Genomic DNA, 27,756 nt, shown 5'->3' on the forward strand with positions numbered 1-27,756 from the left:
GGATATTTTCATTTATTTTCTCCAATGTTTTCTTACTTCTAATCAGCTTCTATGTCTACTTGTAGATTGAGATACAATCTCTCATTTCATTTTCTGAGTTTAGAACAACTAGGATTATCAAATTGCCAGTTCATAATATTCTTAACTTTGTAGTCTGATATCCATCTCTTCGATGTCACACTACCATATGTGGTGCTTTTCTCCGTTTTTCTTGAACCCTGTGAAGCATCAGAAAGCCGTCCCAAGGCAACCTTCTCAAGCACGTTTTTCACTGTTATACAAATAAGCCCTCTAGTGGTAAAACAATCGTGATACCTACCATATTCAGAGTTTCTATGCACCTCCTCTCCAGGATAAAAATCTTACTCTCACAATATCTCCTAACTAAAGTTTAGCCACTAACGGCCTATCTGCAACTTCTTTTGAAAGCTATTCATTGAAGATGACGAGCTTACTGTATCTTAAGCATGAGTGTGTGGCTTGGTTATTAAATCCAGGGATAAAAACATAGTAATCAACAAAGAATAGAACTGTCAACAAAGGTACAAAACTAATTTAGCATAATGTCACAGAATTCTCCAGATTTTACTAATTTTTAAAAAGTATACTGATACATAGATAATGAACTCCACCACGCACTAGCACTTAAACAAACCCTTTGATAACCAGAATCGTAAGTGAACGCTTGTGTTCTTTCCATTCTAAGCTACTGCATTTCCTTTCCCTTCCATAAGTGTATTTATTTGCTACTTTTAAATACTAGTCAATGAACAGGAAACAGAAACACCAGCAACTCTGACCTGTGTTTGTGGCAGTGATTTCCATTATGATTGGCAAAATGTTGCCAATGCATCAGATATTTTATCTCAAATAGCAACTCAGCTTCAAAGACTGCCAGACTTAACACTGTCAAATATTCCTAAATATTATGCTACCATTTCTTAACAGAAGACTAGCACACTATCCAGTTCTAAAATAAAATAGCTATATTTTAGATTAGCAAGTGAGTGGGACGTTTTTATCCGTACTTGTCCTCTTTTTTTAACACAGTAATCCAGCAAATGGTTATTACATGAGCAATGGCCCAAAGGGACTGTACCCGCTAAAAGAAATCTGTTTCACAGGTCAGTCATTCTAAATTGGTACATATTTGCATATACTCAGCAGTTCTAGTGAAACAGAATTATCTGGTATTTGGCCAGATCAGAGCTTTCACTATGTTTCTAATGACTCAAGAGCTCACTGACAGTACCTCGGTGTATTTGCAATCTCGAAGGAGACTGTGCTGGGAGAGGTCATTGACCACCTTCCACAAAACACGGCTTACCTGAGAACACCTCAGACTTTCTTTCTGTTCTGAGTAGAGGCGAGCACTGGAAACCGCGGCACGCCATCCGCTCGCAGAATAGACCCCTGTCTTTTCTCACCAGGATAAACCTGCAGCCTACCAGCTAGAATTTAAAATAAAGACTTCTTTGGAAATGCAAGTGCCAACAAAACCCTATCAACACAAAACACAATTAACTTTTTGGCCTACATAAACCTTTTTTGTGTGATTTTTGCCTATCATGCTGATGTTTTAATGCAGACATGCCCATGCCTTGATATAACACTAATTGGTTATAATTCAGAGAACAGTGGCAGAGGATGAATAACACATCTTGTTATAATTTGTTTGATAGCTAGAAACCAATTTCTAAAAAGTCAATGTGTATTTCGGAAATTCCTTGCGAAACCATTCACAAATGAAACCATAGTGCAGAAACACATATAATCTCAAAACGTGGGTTCAGAAGCAACAATAAAAGTAAATACTCTGACAAGATTGATAGTAGTTGTGTCACTCTCAAAACACTTTAAATCAAATAACTGAATAGGGAAGCACACAACTGACTGGAAAAGTCCTCCAACAGTAATCGTTAGCAACGGCTAAGCTGGAAGGACTATCCCGTGGAGGCCTACAAAGACCTGTGGTGGATCAGACCCTAGTTTCATGAACAATTTTGGTGATTTAACAGGAAAATCTGCTTAAGAACTGCGCATATGATATCAAGCAAGGAGAAGTCCAAGTGCTCTGAAGATCAAGATTAGAACTCAAGCAATCCTGAAAAACTGAAGAAATAGTCTTAATGAACAAGATGAGATTCAGTAAAAACAAACAGCTACACATTGGAAGATGTATAGCACCAATTCAGAAAAAAACAAAAGATTCAGTACAAGGTTATTGCAGAAGAAACAAAAAACCTTTTGACATGCTAAAAAGAGCATCGCATACAACATAGGATGTACCTGAACTTTTTTTATACTCAGAAATAGTAAAACTTGTGCACTTGTATGTGGTTTCAGGTATCATAATTTTAAAAAGTAGAGACAATCCTGGTAAGTATTTTGAAATAAAACGACCTGTGAGGAAGAGCTGAAATATCTCAGTTCATGCAGTTTAGAAAACAGAAGACAGGAACATAGCAGCTGGGAAGTCATCATGAAGGGAACAGTAACCAATTACTTCTCTGTACTACAAGTGGTAGTCAGCTTAACCTGCGCTTGGGAGATTTGAGTTAAAAGCTTTCTAACTACTAGATGAATAGGTTACTTTGGAAGGCTGAAAACCCTCATGCCAGGAACCTCCTATCTCCTGGGGCTGGTCAAGGGAGAGAAAAGCTAGATAAACTAAACTTAAGGGCAGGGTCCACAAAACACTTTGAATCTTCAAATCAGCCAGACTGGGGGAGCTGTTACACTGTACTGCAGCTCCTCCGCTTTCAAACAGCCACCCGTCTTCTCCTGATGAAAAATAGGGTAGACAAGAGCAGAAGGAGAACAACGCACACTTGAGTCCCATCCCAACAAAGTCAAGCTCTGCCTGAGGTAGACACCCAAACACTAGGTAGCCCTCTCAGGTTCTCCACAGTTTCGACACTGATTTTCCAGATGTAGCTATAATTCTACACATTAGAAAGGTACATATGACAAAGGGACAGTTTATAGCTATAGATGGTAGTATGCACAAAGAATCTAACATGAATTTACCTTTAAGTCTTGACTTTTTGCCAAAAAAAAAATCTAAGCTATCACTGTATGTTATAAAATGTATACACATGCATAAGAACATGTCTGCACCAGCAGAAATGCATCAGTATTATTGTACCAAGGCCATATCTCTAGACAACGCACTAACAGTAAATTACAAGACCGAAGGTTTCTCTTGTTTGAAATAGAGTCAGCAAAGTTGTTAAGTCTTCTCCCAAACTTTAAAAAGAAGCCACAATACAACTTTTTACATATTAGCTACAATTACTTTGTGGTATCAAAAGCAGCATCTGTCGCTTTTTATGGCCTCTAAGATTATGCTCCTATCACTCGCTGTATCTCTGCAGCTCAGATGTCTTCAGAGGGAAGCTGAGCAAAGCAAGATGCAGCTGCAATTGTTAATACAATGTGACATTGCAAAGGAAGATGGATTCCTTCCCCCTTTTTGTTCAGTGTTTCTATTAGAAAGGCAATTCTTGCATATAGCTTCCCTAGCTAGAATTTGAAAAATGTATCATCCAGCTGTATGTACTCTTACACTTCAGCTTCAGAAGACATTTTACAACATAGAGCTTTTGATCCATTGCTACACAGATTATTTTGTATTTAAACTGCATAACTACAGATCTCAAAGTTTAATCTACATTGCAGGGGGGCGGGAGGGGAGAGCAAGCTGCTATTACTGTTATTCATTCCACCTTCAGAAACAGTTAGGGAAGGAGGGGAGGAGACACGGAAAACAGACTAAAAACTCAGTGGATTCTGAACCTCTCATTTTAAAGATTTATACCAGAATAAAATTATTATAATACTATGACAGAGCATCCACATGAGGCGGGGCACCCCTAACATTTCTTCTTCAGTAACTGTTATTGTTAACTTCTCTGGGTAGTTAAGGTCTTAGTGTAACCATCACAGCACCTGAGGTTCCTTGGAAAGCCTGAGCAACTTGAAAGATTCATTAAAACAGAAAAACAAAACGGTAGAAGGCTCTGCCTATACTCAGAACTTGCAATTTCAATCACACTGATACAAAGACCATGCAGTTGTCAAGGAACTGCAGTCTTAATACTACCTAGGACATCAGAAGTTACGTTGTGCGCTACATGTGGCTTTCAAGATACGCACCAAAATAATCCAAACTAGAAGTCCTAAAATGGCAGAGCCACTCATTCCTTCTGACATATCCGAAGTCCGTTTTATTTGGCCGTGACAGGACCATCGAAGTTTAGGGACAACCAATCCATGAAGCTATTAACATAATGGTACCAGTGTCACTTTTCAACCTGCTGTCTCCATGGGGAGGAATACGGCCACATCCCATTCTCACTGCCAGCTCTGCTTTTGACTCTTTAAAGGACAGCTTGCAGTGAGAATTTAAAAGTAATTTTAGTCTCCTGGAATTACAGGGAGGGAAACAGAAACAGGAGCACTTAAAGGAACACACTACAGTCTGGGTTGTGGACTTCTTATTCATATGTAAGGAGTTAACCCTCAAATAGTCCCTATATACACATTTTGTGCTTTCAAAAAAACGTAATGCACTTCCCCAGAATTATTTTGTTAAACTGGCATGAAAACCACTGGAAAGATGTCACACTAATACTCATTATATCTCTCCTGCTTGCCCCTGCAGTTCCTATAACTATACAGGAAATAAAGCAGGACTACCAAATGCAACCAGTGTTAGAATAAACTAATACTTCAATTTTTTCCAACATATTATCCCTCAAGATGCATTAATAATTTATCTGTTACCAACTACTCCTGGTATAGCCATCTTTTTTAAAATGAAGCCTTTTAGAACCTAGAAGAAAAAGAAAGTACTTGAATTCAATAACTTCATTTGCTAAGCTGTAACAGTAAAAATTTAAACATTTCTTTTAATAATCTGCTTATTCCCATTTCACTGGATTTTAAAACAAGTTTCACTCAGAATTTGCAATGGTTATGAACTTCTGAAAAAAAATACAGTGAGATGCAGATACACTCAAGTATTGCAAACTCTATATTTCAAGTTTAATAAAAGATACCCTTATATTTGATATTGGTTTATCTGTAATCCCTACACCACGCGCACACACACTTTCTCTTGCACACACACTTACGTTTTATCTTACAACAAATCCTCTGACTAAAACTAAGCTTGATCAAACATATTATGGTTTATGAATTCTCAGCAGCTTCTGTTTCTTCTTTGTATTATTCACTGTAGAGATTTAGCCGATTATAGGCATGCATTAGAAATTTCCCATGACTCCAAAAGGACTGTTCAAGGTATTAGAACAGAAAGCAGCAGCAGCATACCAGGCAGCTTGCACACTGCCACAGTTAATGAAAAATCCCTTTGAAAATTACACATCACTACACTAATTTCTTCTGATCAGAAGAGTGAAATTCTGAATCGACACTTCCATCCAGTATAAGATAAAAATTCAGTGCAAAAATGAAGTAATTAAGCCCCAATTCTTTTGACATCTACTTTACGGCATGACTCATGACCATCTTCAGCCTGCGTTCAATAAAACATTTTCACAGAGACTATTAAAAAAAAAACCTTAACTCTATACTACAGCCTTTCAGTCCAGTACTGCATTTTCTCGCATAATTTAAGTACCAAAATAAATTTTCAGTTAAGTGTGCCAGGTGGTTCTCAGCACTTAAAAAAAACAAAATAAAGCAAGCAAACAAAAAACAAAGGGATTTTTTTTTTTTAATAAACCCAGATTTTCAAAAGCAAATGATGCTTTGGAAATTTTTCTAAAGAGGGTTAGGAGGGGAAAAACGCTTATAACAACAGATTTAGCTCATTTTTAAATAAGAGACTGTAGAACTCATGCTGCAAGTTTCCAATAAACGACTACTAATCACATTTCCAATACTGAGCAGGTGTGTAACAAAGTCAACAACATGAACACAAAAGTCGATCCAGAAGGATTAACACTCCAAACCAGAGTGTTAGAAGTTATTGCAAAGAAAATGTAATAAAAGAAAAGCAAATTCTTCTGCAATTTTACAACTGGAAAACATGTAAGCAACAAATTTACATCATTAAGACTCTTTCTGAAGAGTAGTGTTTAATCAACAATCCAGAGGCTCCAACACAGGTATGACTGGCTTTCTCCTGCTATTTGGAGACAGGTTTACTGAACTTCTGTTCTCCATCTCTTTCCCATCTGCAGCTGCAAACCCCACATTTTCTACCTTGGATTCTCTTACCTGCTCAGAGCCACTCATTTTCACTCTCAATCATTTGAGGAAACCAATGACGAATTGGATTTATTCTCCAATGCTACACACAGTTTAAAAACCAACCAAACCAACCAACCAAAACATACCACCTTAAACAAAGAAGTGATATAAAACTTTGGAGACGGGAAGAACATCACAGTCCCTGAGAAGGAAGGCTTCTAGTAAGAAGAATACAAAGAAACACTACTGCAAACTGCATCACAGATGTATGGAAATATAGTATCTGAATCCTATAGCTCTACCTATGCTCTAGGAAATGCCAGTATTCAGGCTTGTGCTAGCAGCTATGGATATCACATTTGCAGAAAATTATTTAAATAATTTAACTGAATAAACTAATATGTTATTTACAAAACAAAACAATTCAGTTCCCTGAAATGGTAAGCCAACCTTGGAATGGCTGTGAACCCAGGAGGCTTTGAATGTTCATACTCTATCTTGTCATTCAACAATTACTAATCTTAATCAAGTGGAAGGTAAACAATGAATATTAATAGGTATTAACTTGGCTTTTGTCTGGCCGTTGAACTTCCAACTGCCAGCAAGGAAGCTGTACATGCTGATCAGGCTTGAGCTGGAAATATCATATTTATACATTGAAGGAAACTTCTTTATGGGAAATATTAAGCTAAGTGGGTTTTAAAGAGATCTGAAAGTCTGATTCTCATGAAGTTCTTTAAAATGTCTTGTAATTGTCTCCAAAGCTCTGTTCTCTATTCATCTTCCCTTTTGAAGTTTTGTCATTTTGGCAGCTTTGCACAATCCCAGAAGGAACAGAAAAAAATATTCCTACTCAGTCTTCTCCTGCTGTTTTTCCAGGTTGACGCTTCTCAAGCACTTAATTAGCATAGTTACAGAATATGCTCTCTTCCAGGGAGAATTCCTAAAGTATCTCCCCCATCCAACCTTACTAGTATACGCATGGTTTAAAAATACAGTAGTATCTACCAGACAATGTTAAATTCATGAGGAATGGCACAATCCCAGAAGACACACCCATTTCTGCTTCTTACTGAAGGGACCCCAACGTGAGTTAAAGCATTGCTGAGATCCTTCTTAAAAGTTCAGGTCTTTCAGCTAACTAGCACCTAATACCTTTGTAGTTCCCTGTCCCTACCACCACCTGGCTGACAGCAAGAAGAGAGTATTCCCTTTTTGCTATCACTGTTTCTACTAAGACACCTCCCAGGTTTTCTTTCCCGGTGAGAAGGCTTCCTGTGCCACCGATGTCTTAACCTCCACTATAACATCACACCCACACTGGCAGTATCCAATTCAGAATTAAAAGTCCTCCTTACACAGAAAAGACAACCGAAAAAAGAGCAAAGAAAAGCTAGAAAAATCCAGGGTAGAACCAATACACAAGATGATTACTTAAGCTAAGAGTATATTAACATTAGTTGCTTAACTATCTTTTTACTATAAAATAATTCAAGTTCTTTTGAAAAAGTGTATAGGCCATTGTATAAAAGCATTGCACACTTTCATATGCGGCTCTGGCCAGCTCATTTTCAGTAGTGAGACAGGTCCTTAAAAAGGTTTACACTGCAAATCACCAGATCCTGGGAATTAATTTCGAGGAAGCATGACTACATCATTGGCTATACTCTTCCCTTGGCCTCTGCTGCAGAAAGGAGTCTGACCTAGATAGAGTCACGACCTGACCTAGCTCAGCCATTGCTTTGTGCATACTCCTAGTTCAACCGGATAAAAAAAATTCTGGTTTTAAAAAAAAAAAAAAAAAAGTAAAGCTGTGTTTCATACACTAAGTCTGACCTTTACAACCAAGACATGTATTTATTTAAAGATAAAAGTCACATTCTGAATTGTGTCACTCTGAAGTGAGGAATGAAAATTACTGTCAAAATACAATGCTCCAGTTATATTTTACTACTGTGTCTAATCTATCAACACATTTCAGTTATCAGGGTTGAAAAACTTGATGGAATACAGTGGTTTCTTGTTGTCCTACACATTACTAGACATACCCACATATTAACACATTTCAGTGTTTGTACATGGTTTGAACAGCACAATTCATTCATCTGTGTGATTATTTTTCAACTTCCAACATAGCAAATTGAGAATCTGAAAAAGGAAGTGTTCGAGAAAAGAACAGAAGATAAAGAGGAACAAATTAAAATGACTCACAGATAGGAAAATGCACAAATACTGTTTTAAATTCTGAGACTTTCAAAAAGCCAATGGACTATTTAAGGATAGATATATGTTAACATGTATTTTCATTTCTATGCTAGCAGAAAGCTATGGAATGCAACCAGCAACTACAAACTTACTTAGATATTTGATTTTTTTTTAATGTTTGTTTTCATTCTGACAAGCTTTTGCCATTAATCTTCACTATTCAAAGTCACCAAAAATCTACACTAAATCAGAATGAATATCTCAAAAGAACCATTAGATGGCAATAAAAAGATCTGTGATAAATTTTGATTTTGGAAATAAACATAATCTCTATTAATGTACAACCAGCAAAATTGTCATTTTTTCTAACCTCGTTGATATGGTCCCAGGAGTCTGGTTCAGCAGCAAGCACTTATAAAATTTTATACAGACAAATCCATAAATCCTCCCACCATCTGAAAAGGTTAAAATTCTCACTGAGGTGAGAAAAAAAACCCTGAGAACAATCTGGTCCCCTGTTACTCAGAAGAATAAACTTATCTAAAATATTTCATAACTTTATATTCAAACTAAACCTACAATTTCAAGAATCTTTTGCAAAGTACAATGTGTATAAAATGCATAGAAATTTGAGTTTGTTTTCATTCTTAAAGTGTTGTCAAACAGTAAACCAAAGAATCACTGAACTTTAAGTCTTTATACTACAGTAACCCTTAGAAACTTCCACTAAGTGTTATACCAACACTATTCAGCATCTTCTGGTAATTTTTGCCAGAGTTTCAGCTTGAAATTAAAATATCAAACTATTTTTATGGCTCACAATTGCAAATCTAGGAATAAACCAAGCTGCAGTGGCTTACCTGTCTACCATAAAATACAAAAAACCAAATTACTATTTTGTAAGATATTAAAAATGAAAACATACATGTCAGATTTTTAAAGGAGGACTTTTAGATATGATTTCTTATGTGTATGTATACATATTATGTATAAGTTTGCAGTTGAGGTAGAGGTATTCTTGAACAGAAACAATATGTTAATTGAAATCACCAGTGGCTTGGATTAACCTTTTTTAACATTCAGAATTAGTAATGCTGCAGAATTATTTTATGTATGTATCCATCAATGAACCAAATAATTACACAATTTACATAAAGTGCATTTTTCCATTTATCTGTCTGTATTTTCCTATTTTCATCACAAGTGCAAGCATAGATAGGTCTTGGCTTTTCTTACTAAAATAAAATATTTTCTTACTAAAATAAAATACCTGATGAATACGCTTGCTAAATATTTTCTCAAAAAGGAACTGTAAAGCCGTCAGTAAGGTTTGTACCTTACCACGAAACATTTCAGAAAAAGAGCCTTATGTATAACTTCCTAATTAATACTTATTCATTATAGCTAAATAATTCTTTTTTCCTATACATTTAACTATTAGACAGAAATTTAAACCACACATCAAATATTTACCAGTAAATACTACTCCTCACGTTTATACCTGAAAACTGACAAACTACTTGGGTTATAAACGAAACACCCTCATGTAGTATATATGCATCCATACAAGTATGCACATCAGTACGGAAGAAACACATTACCACAGAAAAGAATTAGCACATGGAAAGACAGATACCTGGAGACTGTTGCCAAAAAAATTTCAGCAGTAAGAAAGTTAACAGTTGTACAACTTGTCCCAGAAATTATTTTCTCTGATTAAAGGGCAAATAGATTGAGGACAAAGAAAGAATACACACTGCAACTAGCAGAAAGATATAAGGGGATAAGCCCACATGAAAAGCACTCCTTGTTTCTTTTAAAGTGGCACTGGCAACTTGGAAAACAGACACTGAAAACCTGGACGGGGCTGCTGGAGGGCCACCAAGACTACAGGGTTGAAGAACCTGACATATGAAGAAAGGTTGAAGGAACTGGGTTTGCTCCACTTAGAAAAGAGAAGGGTCGGGAGGGTGGGGAGGATCTAATCACAGTCTTCCAATGCCTAATGGGTAGTTCTAGAGAAGATGGAGGTGCCCTCTTCACAAGGATGCACAGTGAAAGGACAAGAGGCCATGGGTCACAAGTTGCTTAAGGGAAATTTTTCCTCGCCATAAGAAGAAAGAAGAAAGAAAAAAAAAAAAAAAGAAAAAACCACAAAACAAAACCAAAAGCCAAAAAAACAGTTCTTTGCCATGAGAACAATTAAACAATGGACTAGGTCACCCAGAGAAGTGGTGGACTTTCCCTCACTGGGAGTATTCAAGTTTTAGCTTAGCTTGATGAGGACATGGACAACCTAATCTAGGGTCCTGCTTTTAGCAAAAGGTTGGACCAAATAATCTCCAGGGGTCCCTTCCAACCTAGACTACTGTCTGATTCTGTATGTGAAACTCTGCAGCTACTGTATTTTAAATTAGTACCTGCCACAAACACAGAAATAATTTAGCAATAAAAAAAAAAAAATTACTTTATACACAGCTGTTTTGCTTCAGCTTTGCACTGTTATAATTCCAATAGTGTTAATGAATTTATGTTAGTGTGTATGCTGATTCAGCCTATTTTTCTGCATTTTTTTCCAGTTTCTTTACTATGTAAAGTTGGCCAATACATAAGTGTACTCTGCATATCTGCTAAATCCCAAACTCCTGAATTCTACACAAATAAAGCTGTCTTCTCCACACATGCAGAACACCATACCATGCAGAACCACGCCTCAGTTCCACCCTGCCAGAATGGAATCACGTTATTCCTAAGAAATATGCCAACTAGTACTGTTTCTTAAAAAAATACAAATAAAAATAAAAACCAGCTTTATCAGGGGGAAAAAAAAAAAAAAACAAATAGCACTGAAATCTGTTGCAAAACATTTAAGGATTTTTTTTTTAAAGGAAATAAAAGGAAAATACTATTTTTGATGCAACAAGCCACCTAAAATTGCTTTTGCTCAGAAAGTGGATTCAGAAGATCTTCAACTGCACTTAGGATGCAATACTTACTAATTTCCAAGTTTATCTAGAAAGCAAAGTACGATGATGCCTAGAACCAGATGATATATATACCTTCTCATCTACTAGAATCCAAACTGCTCGAGTCTGGTAGTGCCTCCCAGTTTCTTTGGCACGTCATTTCAGAAACAACTGTCAAGTTTACTGCTGAGCTGACTGAGTGTTGGGGCCATTACATTAAGAGTGCTCAGCAGAAGCTCAGAGAGCTTCTAGTATACACCAGGAGCCCTGTGATGAAGAAACGCACTGAATAAAATGGAACTCTAGAGAAAAGCAGATGTACCAGGAAACTCTCAACCACTTTGATTTTGGATCAGCTATCACTTTTGAACATAACACCACTAACTTTTCAGCTTTATTAACAAGCTATGATTCCTGCTTTCCAGCCTTTGATAAATGGACTGTCAGCTCCTCCTCACCCAGAAAAAACAAAGCTTAAGAAAGGGTTACTTCCCTTATTCCACTCCATACCTCTTACAGAACTGACTTTTAAAAAAAAAAAAAATAGATATATATTTTTTTTTTTATGAAGCTCATGAAGATCTATTTAAAATCCTTATGAGGACTCCATGAAATCAAATGCACACAGCCCAACTGTTTATTAAGCCACGTTTAGTACAAATATGCTAGTCCTGTCCTTACGCTAAAGTCCTCATTTTTATCTATACCAGAGCTGATTTACATTCTTCCCAAAATCAGATTTGAAGACTGTACAGTCAGATTTTATACTACAGCTATCAAGAGGGCCCTTCATTATTACGTAGTATTTCCAAGCTAATCCCCAAACGCCTCAATGTGACATAAAACATCCAGGCTAAGTGCACCTCTGCATAAAAGCTTTCCATTAGTTTACTACATTTGAGTGCTGGATACACAATGAGTTACTTTTGGAGATTAGGATACATTCATGTTAAGCTGTACTTTACAACTATTGCTTCAAAAGCACCCCTACACATGTACTGTTTTTTTTAAAAAAAAAAATCACTACTGAGAGTTGCACATAAAACTGATTTCTTGGACTCAGCTTTCAGAGTAGTCCTGAAATGGTTTTAACTAGCATTCTTCAAATTTATGAGAGTCTAAATTAAAAAAAAAATAGTCATCAGGAACAAAACTGTTTGTCAACAATTTTCAAAGAAACATAAAAAAGCACTGCAGAATTAAGGCTACACCTTGTTTTAAACCACTCCCCCAACTATTCACCAAATTTCTTCAAAGTGATTTCCTCAGCTTGTTCAAATCAGTGCAACAAGTGAGACGTGATCGGGAGCAGTTTCACACAAGCACAGACGCTTGCTTGGAATGTCCTACTTTGCACCTATGGTTCATACCAGAAGTATGTGTCTATGGTACAGCCTGAAGACCTAAACATACTATGGCACATATCTATTTTAAAATTATGCTAATAAGATCTTATTGTTTCCTGCTTTAAGGACATTCACCTACTACTCTGTTTGAAAACTGCACTTGCTGCACTCAGTTAGCATCCATCCATAAGTAAAAGAGGGGAGTGTCACGATTCTGCTCCTGGTTCAAATCATGTTGCCATGGAAGCAGATGTTGGATTGATGAAAATAGGTCAACTGTTCAAAAAAAAGATCATTGTTTTAATACTTTAAAAATATTATTAAATGTTATTATTTTAATGCTTACCATTATTTATTATGAAATGCTTAATATTTTATTCTATTTAATTATCATTTACTTTGCTGATACTAATGAAAAAAATTATTTTGCATAAATCTGTAAGGGCTGGGTACAGAATGCTTACAAGAATATCACACGCAGTCCTTCATTACGTCTGTACTGAGTGATGTTAAATGTCACCACATAAACATATTTCCATTTGAAGAGTATTAGTATTATTTTTAAAAAGCACCCACATTTTTGGAGAAAAAAAAAAAATCAGGACATTGCTAATACCTGTGCTTGGCTTTGTTAAGAACAGTGCTTTTTCTGTTTACCTTTGCATCGAACAGATACATCAATATCCAACTGGAGTCTCAATTACTAAATCTTGATAAAAATATTTAATGACAGCTAAGATTTTAAGTAGGTTACCCCATCAATTGAACACGTGAAAGCATACATAGCCTACTAAAATAAATTTCTTGTGTTCCTTAACATTTTCACACTGCCTGATGTTGGCAACATCGTATAAACACACCATAAAATTCTCATCTCCACCTGCAGCAAACACCAGAAAGTAAAATAAAACTCACCTCTATCACATCTTTTTGAATCTCACTAGGTGATCTAAAATGCATTTCTATCAACATCCTGACACATCTCACAGAATTTTTTCCTACTTTGACACTGATTTACTTTAGATGGACCAGGTTTGTCCTAGAGGTTTAGACGGATGTATTCTGTTTCTGAATTGCTCTTTACAACTGAAATGCACAGTTTAATCATTAATAAATACAGTAAAAGTGCATAGGAATACTGCTAATACATGAGATTTGTGCTCCTCTCCTAGTTTAGGGATCTGGAGAAAGACTCAGTGGTGTGGAAGTCCCACAAATTTAATCCAGCACAAACCTACAGCACTGCCGTGTGTCTTCCACACGCTCCCTTTCACCAGTGAACTGAGTCAGACAGCTTCTCCCAGATCAATTCCCTAATCTGATTCATCATGCACCAGATAAAAGAAAGTGCCAGTGTAACAGATAAGATGGGAATAAATACCCAGGAAGCTAGGGCAAAAATAGCCCCATCTCTTTAAGCTGCCATAAATCCATACTTCTGCTGTTCATAGTCCCATAGCGTCTAGTAATCTTCCCTTCTTTCTACCTTTTGTAATCAATGTTTTAACCTGAAATATGTACAACATTACTGATTAAAAAAAAAAAATCATTTCTGTAACTGGGAACATGTTTAACTGTCAACACAATGGAAACTGTCTTCAACAGAAGTGAAAATCATGTTTGTTGTGTTCATTTTCACATAGTTTTTGAACTGAAATTTATATATAAAGTGTATTTTACTTTGGAGAACTCTTTTGGACTTCATAACTTGTGTTACAAAATTTCTTGCAAGATCATGTGACCTGAGCTGTTCTCTGACTCTTTTAAAAAAAACAAAACAAAACAAAACAAAATCCAAACCCACACCCATTAAGTTGTTAAATATTGTTTAAAATGTACTGAAAGACTGTCCCTCAGGAGACTGCAAAAGTGTTAAATTTCACATTGAGCAGTTTTGGAACCAACAACATTCCGAATATTACATGGCTTGTTATGCTGCAGAAAAGTACTATAAGACTCATATGTTGGTTTTGTGTCTTTGGGTTTTCTCAGACAATAAAGAGTTCATAATAACACAAAAAAGCCAAAAAAAAAAAATCAAACCAGCATACTTAAAAGTATCAAGCATAGTGGATACTTGTGATTAAAACTATTTTTTAAATATACCTTTTCTGACAAGTACATTATGGGTTGCTTGGGGTTTTTTACTAAGAAGACCAGTAAGAGAAAACTTGACTTTTCTTTAACCAAATAGTTGCCTTTCTTCTCCTCTGCTGTGGCTCACCCAGCATTAGCCTCCACCTGTCCCTTCATACAATGTAGTTAATTATAGATCGGTGGTCTTCACTGAAGTTGCTTCTCGGTATAAGACAACATTTTTGCCTTTCCTTCCCTCAGTACTAATTACCTTTTCTCTTCAAACTTTCATCCCTTTATTTTCTTAATCTCCCCTTCCACAGCATTTTCAGATAATTTGAGATACACTGTTAAAAAGGAATTCCAAGAGCTACCTAATTACCATGCTGCAATTCCTGTCATCTAAAGGATTGCACATAAGCAGAATTTAAATTTAGAGAAGAAAAATACTGGTATTCTCCTATGGCTTACCAAGAAACAGAGGCCTGCCTAGAAACCACATAGCCACCTTCACAAATTAAAGCAGATAAGATGGGAACAAACACCCAGGAAGCAACGGCGAAAATAGCCCCATCTCTTTAAGCTGCCATAAATCCATACTGCTTACATTTAGTCATACAGCTTTCATAATACAATCTCTCTGGATATGTTGTCCAGTAATGAACTATAGCATTAGATTTAAATTGCCAAATTAGCTTTATATTAAAATACCTGACTGAGGTTAATGAAAGTGTTCACACACGCATAACAGAATACATCAGGCTGTCTGTAGACTCGAACTTCAGTAAACCAGTTGACACTCTGCAAACCTTAAGGCTTGGGAAATAAAACTCAAAGCAAGCTCATAATTCATTGCATAACCCATAACACCTATAAAAACAACAAGTATGTGCTCCTGCTGCACCTCTGTAAGGTGATGCAATTTAACAACTACGCACAGACAACCCAGACTTTTTGCCACAAGAAAAGTAATTCAATTCCTAAAATATCATCATTTTGAAAGTCAGAGCAATGCAATACAAGAAAGCTCCACAAGAAAGATACATCAAGGCAAAGTTCTACAAACTCAGTTGTTATACAAGATGCCCATAGTCATCCCTCCTTGCCTGAAAAGGAATAACACTCAAATGTTTACTACATAGAATTAGGAAAAGATGAAACCCAACTGGTGTTACAATCACTAGTATTTATACTCATCATACATACTTGTTTCAGATACGGCTTAAAGGAAACATCCATAAAGATATTGTAGGAAGTCTTTATAAGATATGCTGGGGTCACAAACCAAGTAGAGAAACATCCAGTTCACAAAAATATGGTTATTTTCCTTCTTGAAATAGCACTATTAAATTCTTGAAATACACAAAGCAATAAATATATAGTATCTTGTGAATGTATGGAAAAGTATGGCGTTGTTGCCATACATGCATTCACAGTACATGAAAACACAGAGAAAAAAAAAAGAAAGAAATCAAAAAGCAAAACTTTGAAACACTTGTTTGGTAGGGAAATCTTCATTTCCTTTTAATATATGGAGGGGAAAAAAAAAAATCTACCTCCTGGTATTACTTCCACTGTCGTTCATGTTATTTGCTACAAAAAAACCATGCACTGTTTGAAGGCAGACTTACCTCTACCAATGCCACAGTCAGAATAAGGTCCATTTTTGAGTCTGGAAAAAGGGCATTCACTTGCGGAGACATTCCGATCAGTATGCAGTTAGTGACTACTGATATTACACTCATAGTTTCAAAAGCCAACTGAAATAAAACACAAATATATTTATAGTTATGACCATTATCTCTAATTTACCAGTCCCCAAATTGCTCTGGACAATACCTCTCTCTTCATTAAATCCTCAGAAGACCCATTATTTTAACTTTTTATTTTCCTTCATCTTTTGAATTCTACAACATAAGACTTGTTCGGCAAGCAGTCCAGACTTCATCAGCTTTAAGAAAAGGCAAGCAGAAGAACACAACAAGGTTTGCAATACCACAAAGACCATCTGGCCACTCTGAATTTTTCTCCAATTTGATTTCTCTATGCATGTGTATATGTGTGTTTGCTATGAAGAAGTTAAACACTATTCTTCCACAATTCCATAGTACGGTAAAGACCTTGAGAAGTTATTTACAGAGCACTAACATCCTAGATGTAGGTAATGCCAAATCACCTCCTGGAAAACTTTGAATAGTCCTAAAGGAAGAAAGTGGACAGGAAAGCAGCCTTATCCCTGGTATCTTCATGACTCATAATCTGAACGCATAAAAGATTATGCACTCATGTACAGTTGTACTCCCAAACACAAATTTCTTTCAGGATAAAGGAAAAAACCACAAAATTCCTAGAGGAACTAATAGTCCCAACACACTGTTTTTGGAGGTTTTCTATGAATGTTAAGTAATAGGAAAATGTAAGGCTGGCTCAGAAAGCCTTTCTTAAATCACAACCAGTTATACAAGCTGAAATTTGTTGAAAGAGAGATTTACATTTAAACACATGCTATTGCACAAGTCTAAGTAGTTCTTGCCTACAGAGCTCCCACAAAATGCCTGAAAATATTACTACAGCGTGACAGTTACTTTTGCAATATAATGGTTACTTATTCCAAGGTCCTCTCTGGAATGAGAAATACTGACACGAAATTGTAGCAATTATCACAATGAATTAGCAAAAGTAACTTTCTCCTTGACAACAAGCTGGTGACTCAGCTCACCTGATAAAATAATTCCAGTATTCCTTTAACAGCAATCTTTCAGCCAATGCTCTAACTTCCCACATGAAACAGATAACTAAATTTTTAAGTCATTATTCTTAATTCACAAAGCAAATGTATTTCTACTATTAGTTAAAAACCTACACTATAAAAAACCCCACACGACTGTACCATTAGTGTTACGGTTTTTCAGCCTACTCCCTAGATTGAAACAAACTACTCTAGCAAAACCCAATGCTATTAATGTACCTGCAGTTATGCTTGGGACTTATGACCACAGCCTCATTTAACTGGTGGTCAATGCATCTACGTCATCAAGATATTGGCAGCATAGATTTGGACTGAGAAAATGCATCAGATGTTAAAATGCAATCAGATTATAATTTACACATTTTAATGACTTAATATTAAAATACTTCTCCTATAAGTCCACTTCATTAATACCTATGTACGTGTCTAATGAACATTGCTCAGAATACTTGGTTTGCATGTTTTTACAGTATGTTTCATTTGAGGTTTCCTGATTTCATCTCTCATCTTCGTTTCATTTCATACCGACGTTTACAACCCTTCCAAATTAAACAGTGCACTAGTTTATTGTGCCGTTTTTCTAATCACATGTAATGAAGACAAGTTGTTAAATAAAACTAGAATATGGATCATCCCCTAGAAATTTCCTCCAACTACTTTACACTCCTTATCAGGCCACTGCTATTACAGAATGCTACAGTCTCTGGACGCGACTTAATAGCCTTCTTTCTCTTCAGAAAAACCTCTGGTTTTGGAGGAGTTTTACAGGGTTATTTTTAGTCAGAATCAGTTCACTGATGCAGCGCACTCAGCAGGCTCCAAACTAGCTGCTGCTAGCATGATTGCATGGGCAAACAACTGAGGACAGAAAATCCTTAAGCCAGTGCTACTAGCATGAAATTCTTTAGGTAGACTACAATGTTCAGGTTGTGCAGAAAGGTCCTGCTCCTGCTCACAGATCCAGGTTATTTTAAAATTAGTCAGCTTGAGTACCAGTAATCACAAGGGCACACAGCCAAGCATGGCTTAGGAATCCAAGTACTTACCTATCATTCTTCATTTTTTTTTTTTTGAAACCCTTGCTGAGCTCCATGCTTTGAGATTGCATCAGATGTTACCATTTCTAAAATATGTTGGCTGTAAAGAGTACCAGGCAGTATCTGGCAGCTTTGCTTTGTTGCAGTTGCAACAGGACAACAATACATACATATACAAGGACTAAAGGCAGGATTTGTTTTCTTTTCAAAGGCAACTGAAAAACATGGGATCAAAAACCCCACAAAAAACACCATAGTTGGATAGATAGCATCCTCAGGCATTGAAGAACAAAGTACCTACTAATCTTTAAGAGCAGCTGATGGGTCAAACACATAGCTTACATACATTTGTTGAAATCTCTTTTAAAACAAATTCATAGAAGAAGAAACACACAAAAATTACCTGCCAAACACCAATATTTGCTGTGGGTTCTGCAAATGGCCGCTTGTAAACTCTACACATCTTTAAGGCATCAGAATATATCTCCGTGATGTTGTTTAACACTGCAAAGACAGCTGCCAGTGGATAAACACATGAGAAAAGACTCACATAGCCAAACTGTAAGAACAACTCCAGGTAGTCATCAAAAGTACCCTGAAAAACAGAGCAAAAATAAGAACAACTTTAACCCACAAAAAATACATGAAGAAACTCAGAATTAACGATACAGTTGTAAGCACACTTCCTCATCCCAAATCAGTTATTTGGGAATGACCGGTAGTAGAAAACTAAAACAACAAAAAATACGTCTAGTTAATTTGGAATTATTCAATTACTCAAAACTTCTTAATAAAGGGGAGGCGAAGGTTTTTCCTTTTGCCTAATGCATTCTCTGCAACAGTCACAATTCTTATCCTTATTGCATGAAGTAATTGCATAAACACATTCATCCCATTCAAGTTCCTGACTATCTCAGGGAAACAGTTGCAGAAGGAACAGTGGGGGATAGGAAACCAGCATCATGCATTTAAACTGGCAGAACATTCTCGTAAGAGCACTGTGACAAGAAAAGTCCGAGTATTTCAGACTGTCCATGAAAGACCTAACCAGAAAAGTAGGTTGGTAGATAGGCAACTCTCTTCTGGTATTTCTGCTTGTTTATTTCAAAATGGGTAAGCCAGAATTAGTGGCCCACTTGAAGGCTGAAATGACAGAATGCAGCACTGACATCTGAAAGGAACAATTAATGCAAACGAAAAGCCCTATTTTGGCAAATGCGCAACACATCTATCACCTGATCTTTAAATCAAGGACGTGGGTACTTAAATACTGATTAAGTATTCACATGTAGGTTATTTGCATATTAGTTTTGTAGTATTAAAAATAGTTTTCTATGGTTGCAGCAGTTATTTATGGAAGCGAAGAACAAAACCAATTCATTTTTAAAGAAAAGGTGCTCACTGAACAAAGGCTGGTGAAATACCATGAAGAAGTTAACCTGGGATCTAGCTATTTGCCCAGACCCACATATTTTCCTCTCTCTCAAAAATGAGATATTAAAAATAAAGACTTGACAGTAACTGAGGTTATTACAAGAACCATGTAAAATTGGTTTTGGCTCCATACATCAGACACATGGTTCTCTAATCATTTTTGCTGGTTATAGCTGTTAAACTGACTGCCTCTCCAGCACCTAGTGCTTTTTTTCTAGCTAAGAGAGAGAGGCAGTAGAAGCCTGCAAGCTCAGAAATCAACATGGGATGGTCATTAGCCGCATTCTTCATTTGATCTCAAGTTGTGTAGAGTAGCTGGTTCTGACAAATTGATCTGCAGGCCAGACCCTGAGGAGCTACCTAACTTTTAAAACCATTGAGATTTTTCCACAGAAATCTTTTTTTACAAACTCTGAATTTTAGCAAAGTGGGACGTTTGTGCAGGATCACTCACGGGAGTGGCAGTCACATATTTGTCCCTGCTATCACTTTCTCAGACAACTGTTGCAGGCAGGGAGCAACGCTTCCCTTCGTGCTCCGCCTTCTGGTAACTACACAGTATTCCCACTACTTCCTCACACCCTTCTTCTCATTTCCTTCTCCAGTACCTATGGACTTTTAGAACAGTAGAGTATGAAAATAAAAGGAGTATTTCCTTTTCTCCTACTCAATTTATGACACTTTGTGCAGGAAGAGAGGAGTCTGATAAGATGTTAAGCAAATTTCAGAGTGTGCCATTGTCAGCCGCAGAAGCAACACAAACTGTGGCATCAAGGAAACACAATCAAAGAAATTCAGGGAGAAAATGGATTAGAGGAGACAAGCAGAAATTTTTTAGAAAATTAATTTAAAAAATGACTGCAGGATGTTTTTACATCTTAAACTGGGTTAAGGGCTGGAGATTTGAAAAGTGAGAAAGAGGACAAACAAAAAAGAGAATTAAATGTTAAAGATTAAGTGAAGGAAGGAAAAGAAGAGCGTGAAACTCTGAATTCTGTCAAGACTCCTGCTAAACTCCTCAGTTACTAAACATAGTCAAATGCTTCCCCCTTGTGACAGATTTAATTTTAGAAATACTCTTTCCTGCTGACAGCTCACTGCTTGCAAACAAATCAGCGGTCTAATATTGTGTATTCACAAGCACAGCACAATTAAAATCTTTGGATTGAAAATAAAATTAAGGCCTTGAGTACACAGTACCTTGAACTGAAACTGAGGCTAGCAGTGGATACCTCCAAGGCAAAGTCATAACTCTACAATTGACCTGTTTGGTCCCCGTGGAAAATTATTCAGGGCAGAACGATACAACAGGTGCAGATACATTTGATCCAGCTCTGCACAAGAAGCACTGGGCAACGCAACTCGAAGACACCACACCGGCTTTGTACGTGCCAGCTGAGAATCAGAACTCAGCTCAGGTCTAAAAGGCAGAGCTCATTTGGTAAGGCAGACCAACGCCTGATGGTGATACACAGCGTTTGGAGCTGTGCTGGTCTGTTCGCAGGCACAGCGCTGGACTGCGCCGATTCACCAGGTCAGACACACACTAACCTGGGGACTTCTGCTGTGTTCTCTATTGTAAGATAGCCACGCTCTCTAAATCTATCTCTCCTCATATAAAATGTGGGAAATACCAGCCTTCCCAGAGGAATGTAAGTATTAACGTTTGCACAGTTTTTCAATTGCAAAGGTAGTATTTCTTTTTCCTCTTCCCATTTCATAGCACTTTATGCAGGAAGAGAGGAATCTGATGTGGTATTGATACCAAATTTCAAACTGCTATTCTCAACCTTTTACATAAAAGGTACACTATCTACATATAATTCTCACCCTGTAAAAGTATAAATCATACAGTATTAAGCCTCCTGTGACTATGCTTGCAGCATCTGATCAAGCAAGTTGTCAGCCAGTGTGTAAGGCCTTAACATACACACTAATGTTTACTTTGTCAGTTCCTTTAGAACTGCAAGAAATCAATTGCACGAAGTCTGTTAAACACAATTAAAAATGGCACTGGGTAGGAGGTGGACAGGAACGGAACTAGGAAGACAGAGAATGCCGGAGCTCTAGTTTCAAGAAACAAGAGCTTGCAGCAGTAGTACTGGTTTGAAGAATTGGTCTCTTCTGCCCTCTCCATTTCTGGCCCCACCCAGACAAGAGGGCACTCTCTCAGGCTACAGTTTAATTGACAGTTTAAACTACTATCACTGCAAAAACAAACTAAAACAGAAACAGCCTCCCCCGTCCCTATGACAGGCTACTCATCCTGGCAGCCTCCAGGCTAGCCTTGGAGATTAATCATATATTACACAAATCCTTCTTCCAGTGATACAGGGTTAGGTAGCTCCAGATTCAGCTGTTCATTCCTACCCCTTCATGCTGGTGTAACTGGGATGCTGCACTGCATCAGTTTCTTGATCCAGCGCACCATATAGCTGTATAAACACTACCAGCAAAATTGATGAAGCTGGAAATAAGCTGCTAGGCCAGACAACCAGGAATATTTTAGGTTGCACTGGCTGATGTCTCTGTCAACTACAGCCCAGAAAACTTTTAACTCTTTTACAGTAGTAAAACATACAAAATAGGTGCCCATTTCTTTCTCCAAGTTGACTTGTTCGACTAATGACAGGTCTGTATCTGTTTTCAGAGAACTCATGTGTTTCTTCATCCTCTTCTTATGTCTCTTTTGGAGCCAGTAAGGAAGCAAGGATTCTGCAAACTGATTAAGGATCTGCGAAGTTATCAGCAAAGTGGCCAAGCTCTTAAGTTAAGGGAAAAAAAAAAAAAAAAAAAAGAATTAATAGATCTGTGACAAACCTATGATCATTTCCAATTCTGTGTGTTCTAGTAATACTGTAAGTTGTTATACTATGACAAGGGGCGGCCAGCCTAACAAAACTAGCAATAGCATATGAAAAGTATAGCTGCTCTAGCTCCCATTCTTTGCTATGTGCTGAAAAGGACAAAATAGGAGTCAGATGTCTAAATATTTTGTGGATCTGGATGTATCTTGGAGACAGCACACAAAGTCCAATGAAGGGCAAAGATACACACTTAACCTATACCAACACCAATAATAGAGCTAAACAATGAAGTTTTTTCTATTTTTTTTCTTCTTGCTTTTTACCTTAAAGTTTAGGAAATGTCATGAATGTCATGTCTGGTATAGATCTGTGAAGTGTTTTGCTAGAGATCTCTTTAGAGGAACAGAGTTCTTAAGCTGAAGTTCTTGTTCTTTTGTCCACTATATTTAGAGCAAAAATATTTTCCTTATAGCCGATTTTCATACATTTGTGTTCAAGGGATGTTAACAACAGAAAGCTGATTTCAAATACCAACTACACATTATTTTTGCTTTTATTTATTCCCAGCTCCTCATTGCAATCATAAACGTAATCATTCTTCTATCCTCAAGAGTCTCTCATTAAGAAAAGTACAGAAAAAAACATTTTCTAATATAAAGGGAAAGGAGGAGGAAATTAAAATTTTCCAGCCTCATCTGTGTGAGGGAATAATCAATTTATTTGAAAACACTTTCTCATTTACATGGAATGAAAGAATTGCTCTACATTACTCTGTTATGATTCTGCAACTGTGCTAGCGGAACTGAAACATGGAAGCTGGATTTGTAAGAAAATATTAACTCCACAATGAATATATTTCATATATATTTTAGAAAAACAATTAAAAACTTAAGTCCTATTTCAATCAATCCTTTATTTTCCCAGATTGATCAACATTCTTAAGATGTTCTTGGAACTCACCTGCCTCAAAAGCTTCATATCAAACAGCACAAAGGCAATGTAGAAGAGAGATGCAAAACAATTCAAGAAGTTGAACTGCAATCAAAAATACTTGTTATTAGTACTCAAGCAAAAGTTCAAATGCAGAATATTATCTAACTTAACAGTAACCTTGATTAAACAGCTTCCATGTCTATTAAAATTTTCTTTACCATTTTTAAAACTTTGGTCAGAAAAACCTCATTTTCAATGTTGGTCCTACTCAGATTGTCATTTGAAAAGCTTAATGCTTTCCTAAAGCACAGTATACAAAGAAATGTGGACATTAAAAACATATCACCTTCTACTTAACTTTCATCTTTTGGCAGTTTCCCCACAGGTAATGCAATAAAAATTCATCTTCATTTAGAGTAATGATTTTTTTTCCCCCCCCAAAGAAATACTTTATCAAAATATATATGCATTGGATGACATATCTCTCAATACGTCCAACTGTTCCTCGATATATGTTAGTTGAGCTTTATGTTTAACCACTTCAAGAGGTTTTACGACTAAAAGAAACATTCCCTGCTTCTAAAATGAGACATAATCACAGTATTGTATCTGAAAAATCATAATCAAGCTCTGAAGTAGGAGAAAACTTTTCCTACTTGCTATCAGTGGTGGAGCTCATGGATGACATAGATAATATTGGGGAGTGCAGAGAGCCACTCATAGGTTGAAACTGAAAGTTGGGGGGGTCTACATCTGACTTTTTTTTATTATTATTTTACATAAGTTTCCTACAGGGGAAAAAGAGGGTGCTATTTTTTAAGAAAGGTAGAGACAAAGCTATAAATGATATGTACGAGAATTTTAGCTCTAAAGGTTACCAGTAACAGAAGGATAACAAGCAGATTAAAAAAAAAAAAAAAAAAAAGCATGCTGAGTTGAGCGGCGAAAATAAGGGAACTCTGGAAGAAAACTGAATGATCTTTTCAAAAAGGAAACAAGAAGATTAAGTCTCAAAATCAGCCAATATTGACAACGGCTTTTACTGAACATCTTACATGAGAATTCAAGATTTACAGCACACTTCCTTAGAATCAGTGCTGCATCCGGGTATACACCTAAAAGAGCTACCAAACATATATACGTACACACACTAAAGCTACTTGTTCAGAGACACAAAGTGAATAGATCAGTATATACTATAAACTGCACAGGAGCAGACTGATGGATATATATCTCCAGCCTCCTCTGACTGGTTGTCTGAATGTTAGTACAGGTGGCAGTTAATACATGAACTTTTTAAAATACGTGTTTACCATAAAATCTTGCAAAAAGTGAAAGGAATAGTTCCCAGTTGAAGACAGGGCCACATGAACTAACAGAAAAACTTACATCTATAGGATTCTAATGAAAGAACAAATCAATACAAATAAAAACCCAACTCTCCACTATAAAAAGAGGCATCTAAAACAGTCTAGCAGTTACTGCAACCACAACAGAAATCCTGTTTACTCTGATATTTGTGCTAGTATTTGGCCTTGAACAAAACCGTAGGTCAGTGAGGTAATGCTAGGAAAGCACTAATAGAACACATGACAAGTTCTTTTTTTAAATCACCTTAAATGCTGCTTATGCTTCATACTTACCACTAAAACCTTCAGAATTAAATGATTCTGATATGAAGATTCCAGCCTGTGATTTTCTAAAATACCAACAAAATTATTAATCAGTAAACCGCAGAAGCACTTACCATATACTAGACATTATTATACAAAGAGTAAACAGACATTTTTTCCTCCACTAAAAAATTACTTAACTAATAGTTTATGGGGAATAGTTCCTTCAACACATTATGGCAAAAAGAATTTATACTGTACCAGTACCTCACTTAACGTATAAAGTTAATTTGATGCACAATATTGACATACATATTTTTAGCTGCAAATACGGTATTTTTTCTACTGCAAATGTTTTTCCTTTTACATCTTTCTTTCTCAGAAGAGCTGTTTTATAACAGAAAAACCATCCATCATTCTTAACACTTAATAAAATGTGCCTAGTTATTGATTTTTCTTTGGCTGAAAATAAATGCAAAACTAATTAGAATACATTATGAAAAATAACAATACCAGATTTTATTCAAAACCAGTAAATGCTCACAGAAATACTGCCATCCATCTCCAAGGAATTTAGATCAGACCCTAAGCTCTAAAGCAAAACTAGAGTACATGAAGTTCAACTGATGCATTACTCATTCTAAAATTAAAATTTTCAGTTCATTCAAGATAAACTGTCAGAAGCTGATGTTTGAGGAAGGCTGGTTACCAGAGGGGGAGGGTAGGGAAGTGAATGGGAGATTTCCCATTTCTTTTTGCTATTTTGTCAGATTGTACCTTTAAAAGCCCTGGCTAAGCAGTAACTGAATGAGGAGGCAGCACGCTAGCGTGAGCAACACGCAACAAGGCTGAAAGGAGAGACCATCGCCTACAGACCTTGCTCAGGACAGAACAGCAGAGTTCTACTCTGACAGAGCATGAAGTTGGGCCTGACACAGGGAAGATGCACTCGGGGGACTGAATGCAATTTTTACTTTTTCCACTAACTGATCAGTTCTCATGGTAAATGGGTGCAAGAGGTGTGCTTAAAAATACCCCAGAGTGTTTCCTGTGCTTTGCCAGTTTAGCTGTTTAAGTCAGATCTTTGCTGAAAATATCCCAGGTGGGAGGGGAGGTAGGACAGTCAGATGCACTCTTCATCCTATTCACAGCATGGCAGCATAAACACATTGGATAGCACAGAAAAGGCACAAGCTGCCAGTGTAGTAAGTTACAGAAATACTGTTGCTGCTAAATACGAAACATCAGCTTAAAACCAAAACAATCTGGGTTAAAAAAAACTTGGGTTACCTGTAAAAGACATTTTAGTCTACCTGATCAACACAACTGGGCATTTTGCATAAAGACTTTTTCTTGCAGTACAGTGAAAAAATGAAATAAAACAGTCAGTTGAAACCTAGATATGAATTTAAAAGTCATTATTTAAATAAAACCCTTGAACAGTCATAAACAAATCAAGAAATTGCTTGGTTTTACTATTGCTGCTGTCAAGTTGAATTTGCTGAGCAAGTCATTTTGGCATGCATGACCAATCCCCACTTCAACACCTCTTCTTATTTTGTCTTCTGCATCACTCTCCCTTTTGCTTAATCTTTGTTAGGTTAATTTTCTGGGCCTCCAGCTTTAGTAACCTGGATTCTGTCTTTTAAATGTATGCCATATTGAGCTACACAAAGCACTTAACTTCCCATTAGCTTCATCTATTAGCTTTGTCTGAAATTGACTGCACATGTCTGTAGAAGTGCTAAAATTCAAAATAAACACTAACATTTCATTATCCTTATGTTAGGTTACAAAACATAAGGCCCAATCTGTTAAATAAAGTCACACACACAGGGAAAACGAGACCATCTATTACAACATTCCTCCTCTTCTGAGAGTGCCCAGCAGAAAATATTTTGATAGGGATGTGAAATCTCTTTGTTACACATAGAGCATACGCAAACACTTTCATATGGCATTTAGTTATGTTTTTACATTTTGTTCCATTATCTCAGTGCCTCTGTCCTCTGCACAGATACATCAGTAGACTAAAATGTATTCAGCAAACCCAGGCTGTGGACGCAAGCTGCCATTCACCTCTGAGCTCCCATCCTCATGACTTCACCTTGCCACTTCCCCCGGCTCTATGGCTGATAGAGCCAAACAAAGAGCGAAATCAGGGAAGGGGGACTTCTGCGCCAAAGGCGGAGAGAGGCTGAGGAGGAAGGCAGGATCACCCCTTCTGATGGCATGCTAGACTCAGACCAAATTAAACCAAACATGAAACCGCAGTCTCGGAACCCTCAAAATAAATGTAAGAAGTTAAAATGGCCATCTCTTTTACCCCACAATAAAAATCTACTTCAGGAAATTTCTTTAGCATTCC

At 36.7% G+C, this 27,756-nt stretch overlaps 1 protein-coding gene across 2 annotated transcripts in view; it reads right to left on the reverse strand.

Moving 5' to 3' along the window:
• ANO10 (anoctamin 10) overlaps nucleotides 1–27,756 on the reverse strand; it is a 125,908-nt gene that overhangs the window by 88,465 nt on the left and 9,687 nt on the right. For both annotated transcript variants that reach the window (XR_014227594.1, XM_082306068.1), the window contains exons 7-11: nucleotides 25,419–25,474; nucleotides 23,803–23,877; nucleotides 22,617–22,799; nucleotides 19,005–19,196; nucleotides 16,447–16,575 (exon numbers count right to left, since the gene is read on the reverse strand). Coding sequence is in view for 1 of the 2 variants with exons in the window: in XM_082306068.1 (XP_082162194.1) it covers nucleotides 16,447–16,575; nucleotides 19,005–19,196; nucleotides 22,617–22,799; nucleotides 23,803–23,877; nucleotides 25,419–25,474 (635 nt within the window). In the remaining variant the exon portion in view is untranslated. The remainder of the gene's footprint in view (nucleotides 1–16,446; nucleotides 16,576–19,004; nucleotides 19,197–22,616; nucleotides 22,800–23,802; nucleotides 23,878–25,418; nucleotides 25,475–27,756) is intronic.

Source organism: Platalea leucorodia (assembly GCF_965183815.1).
Source record: "Platalea leucorodia genome assembly, chromosome: 1".
NCBI lineage: Eukaryota > Metazoa > Chordata > Aves > Pelecaniformes > Threskiornithidae > Platalea > Platalea leucorodia.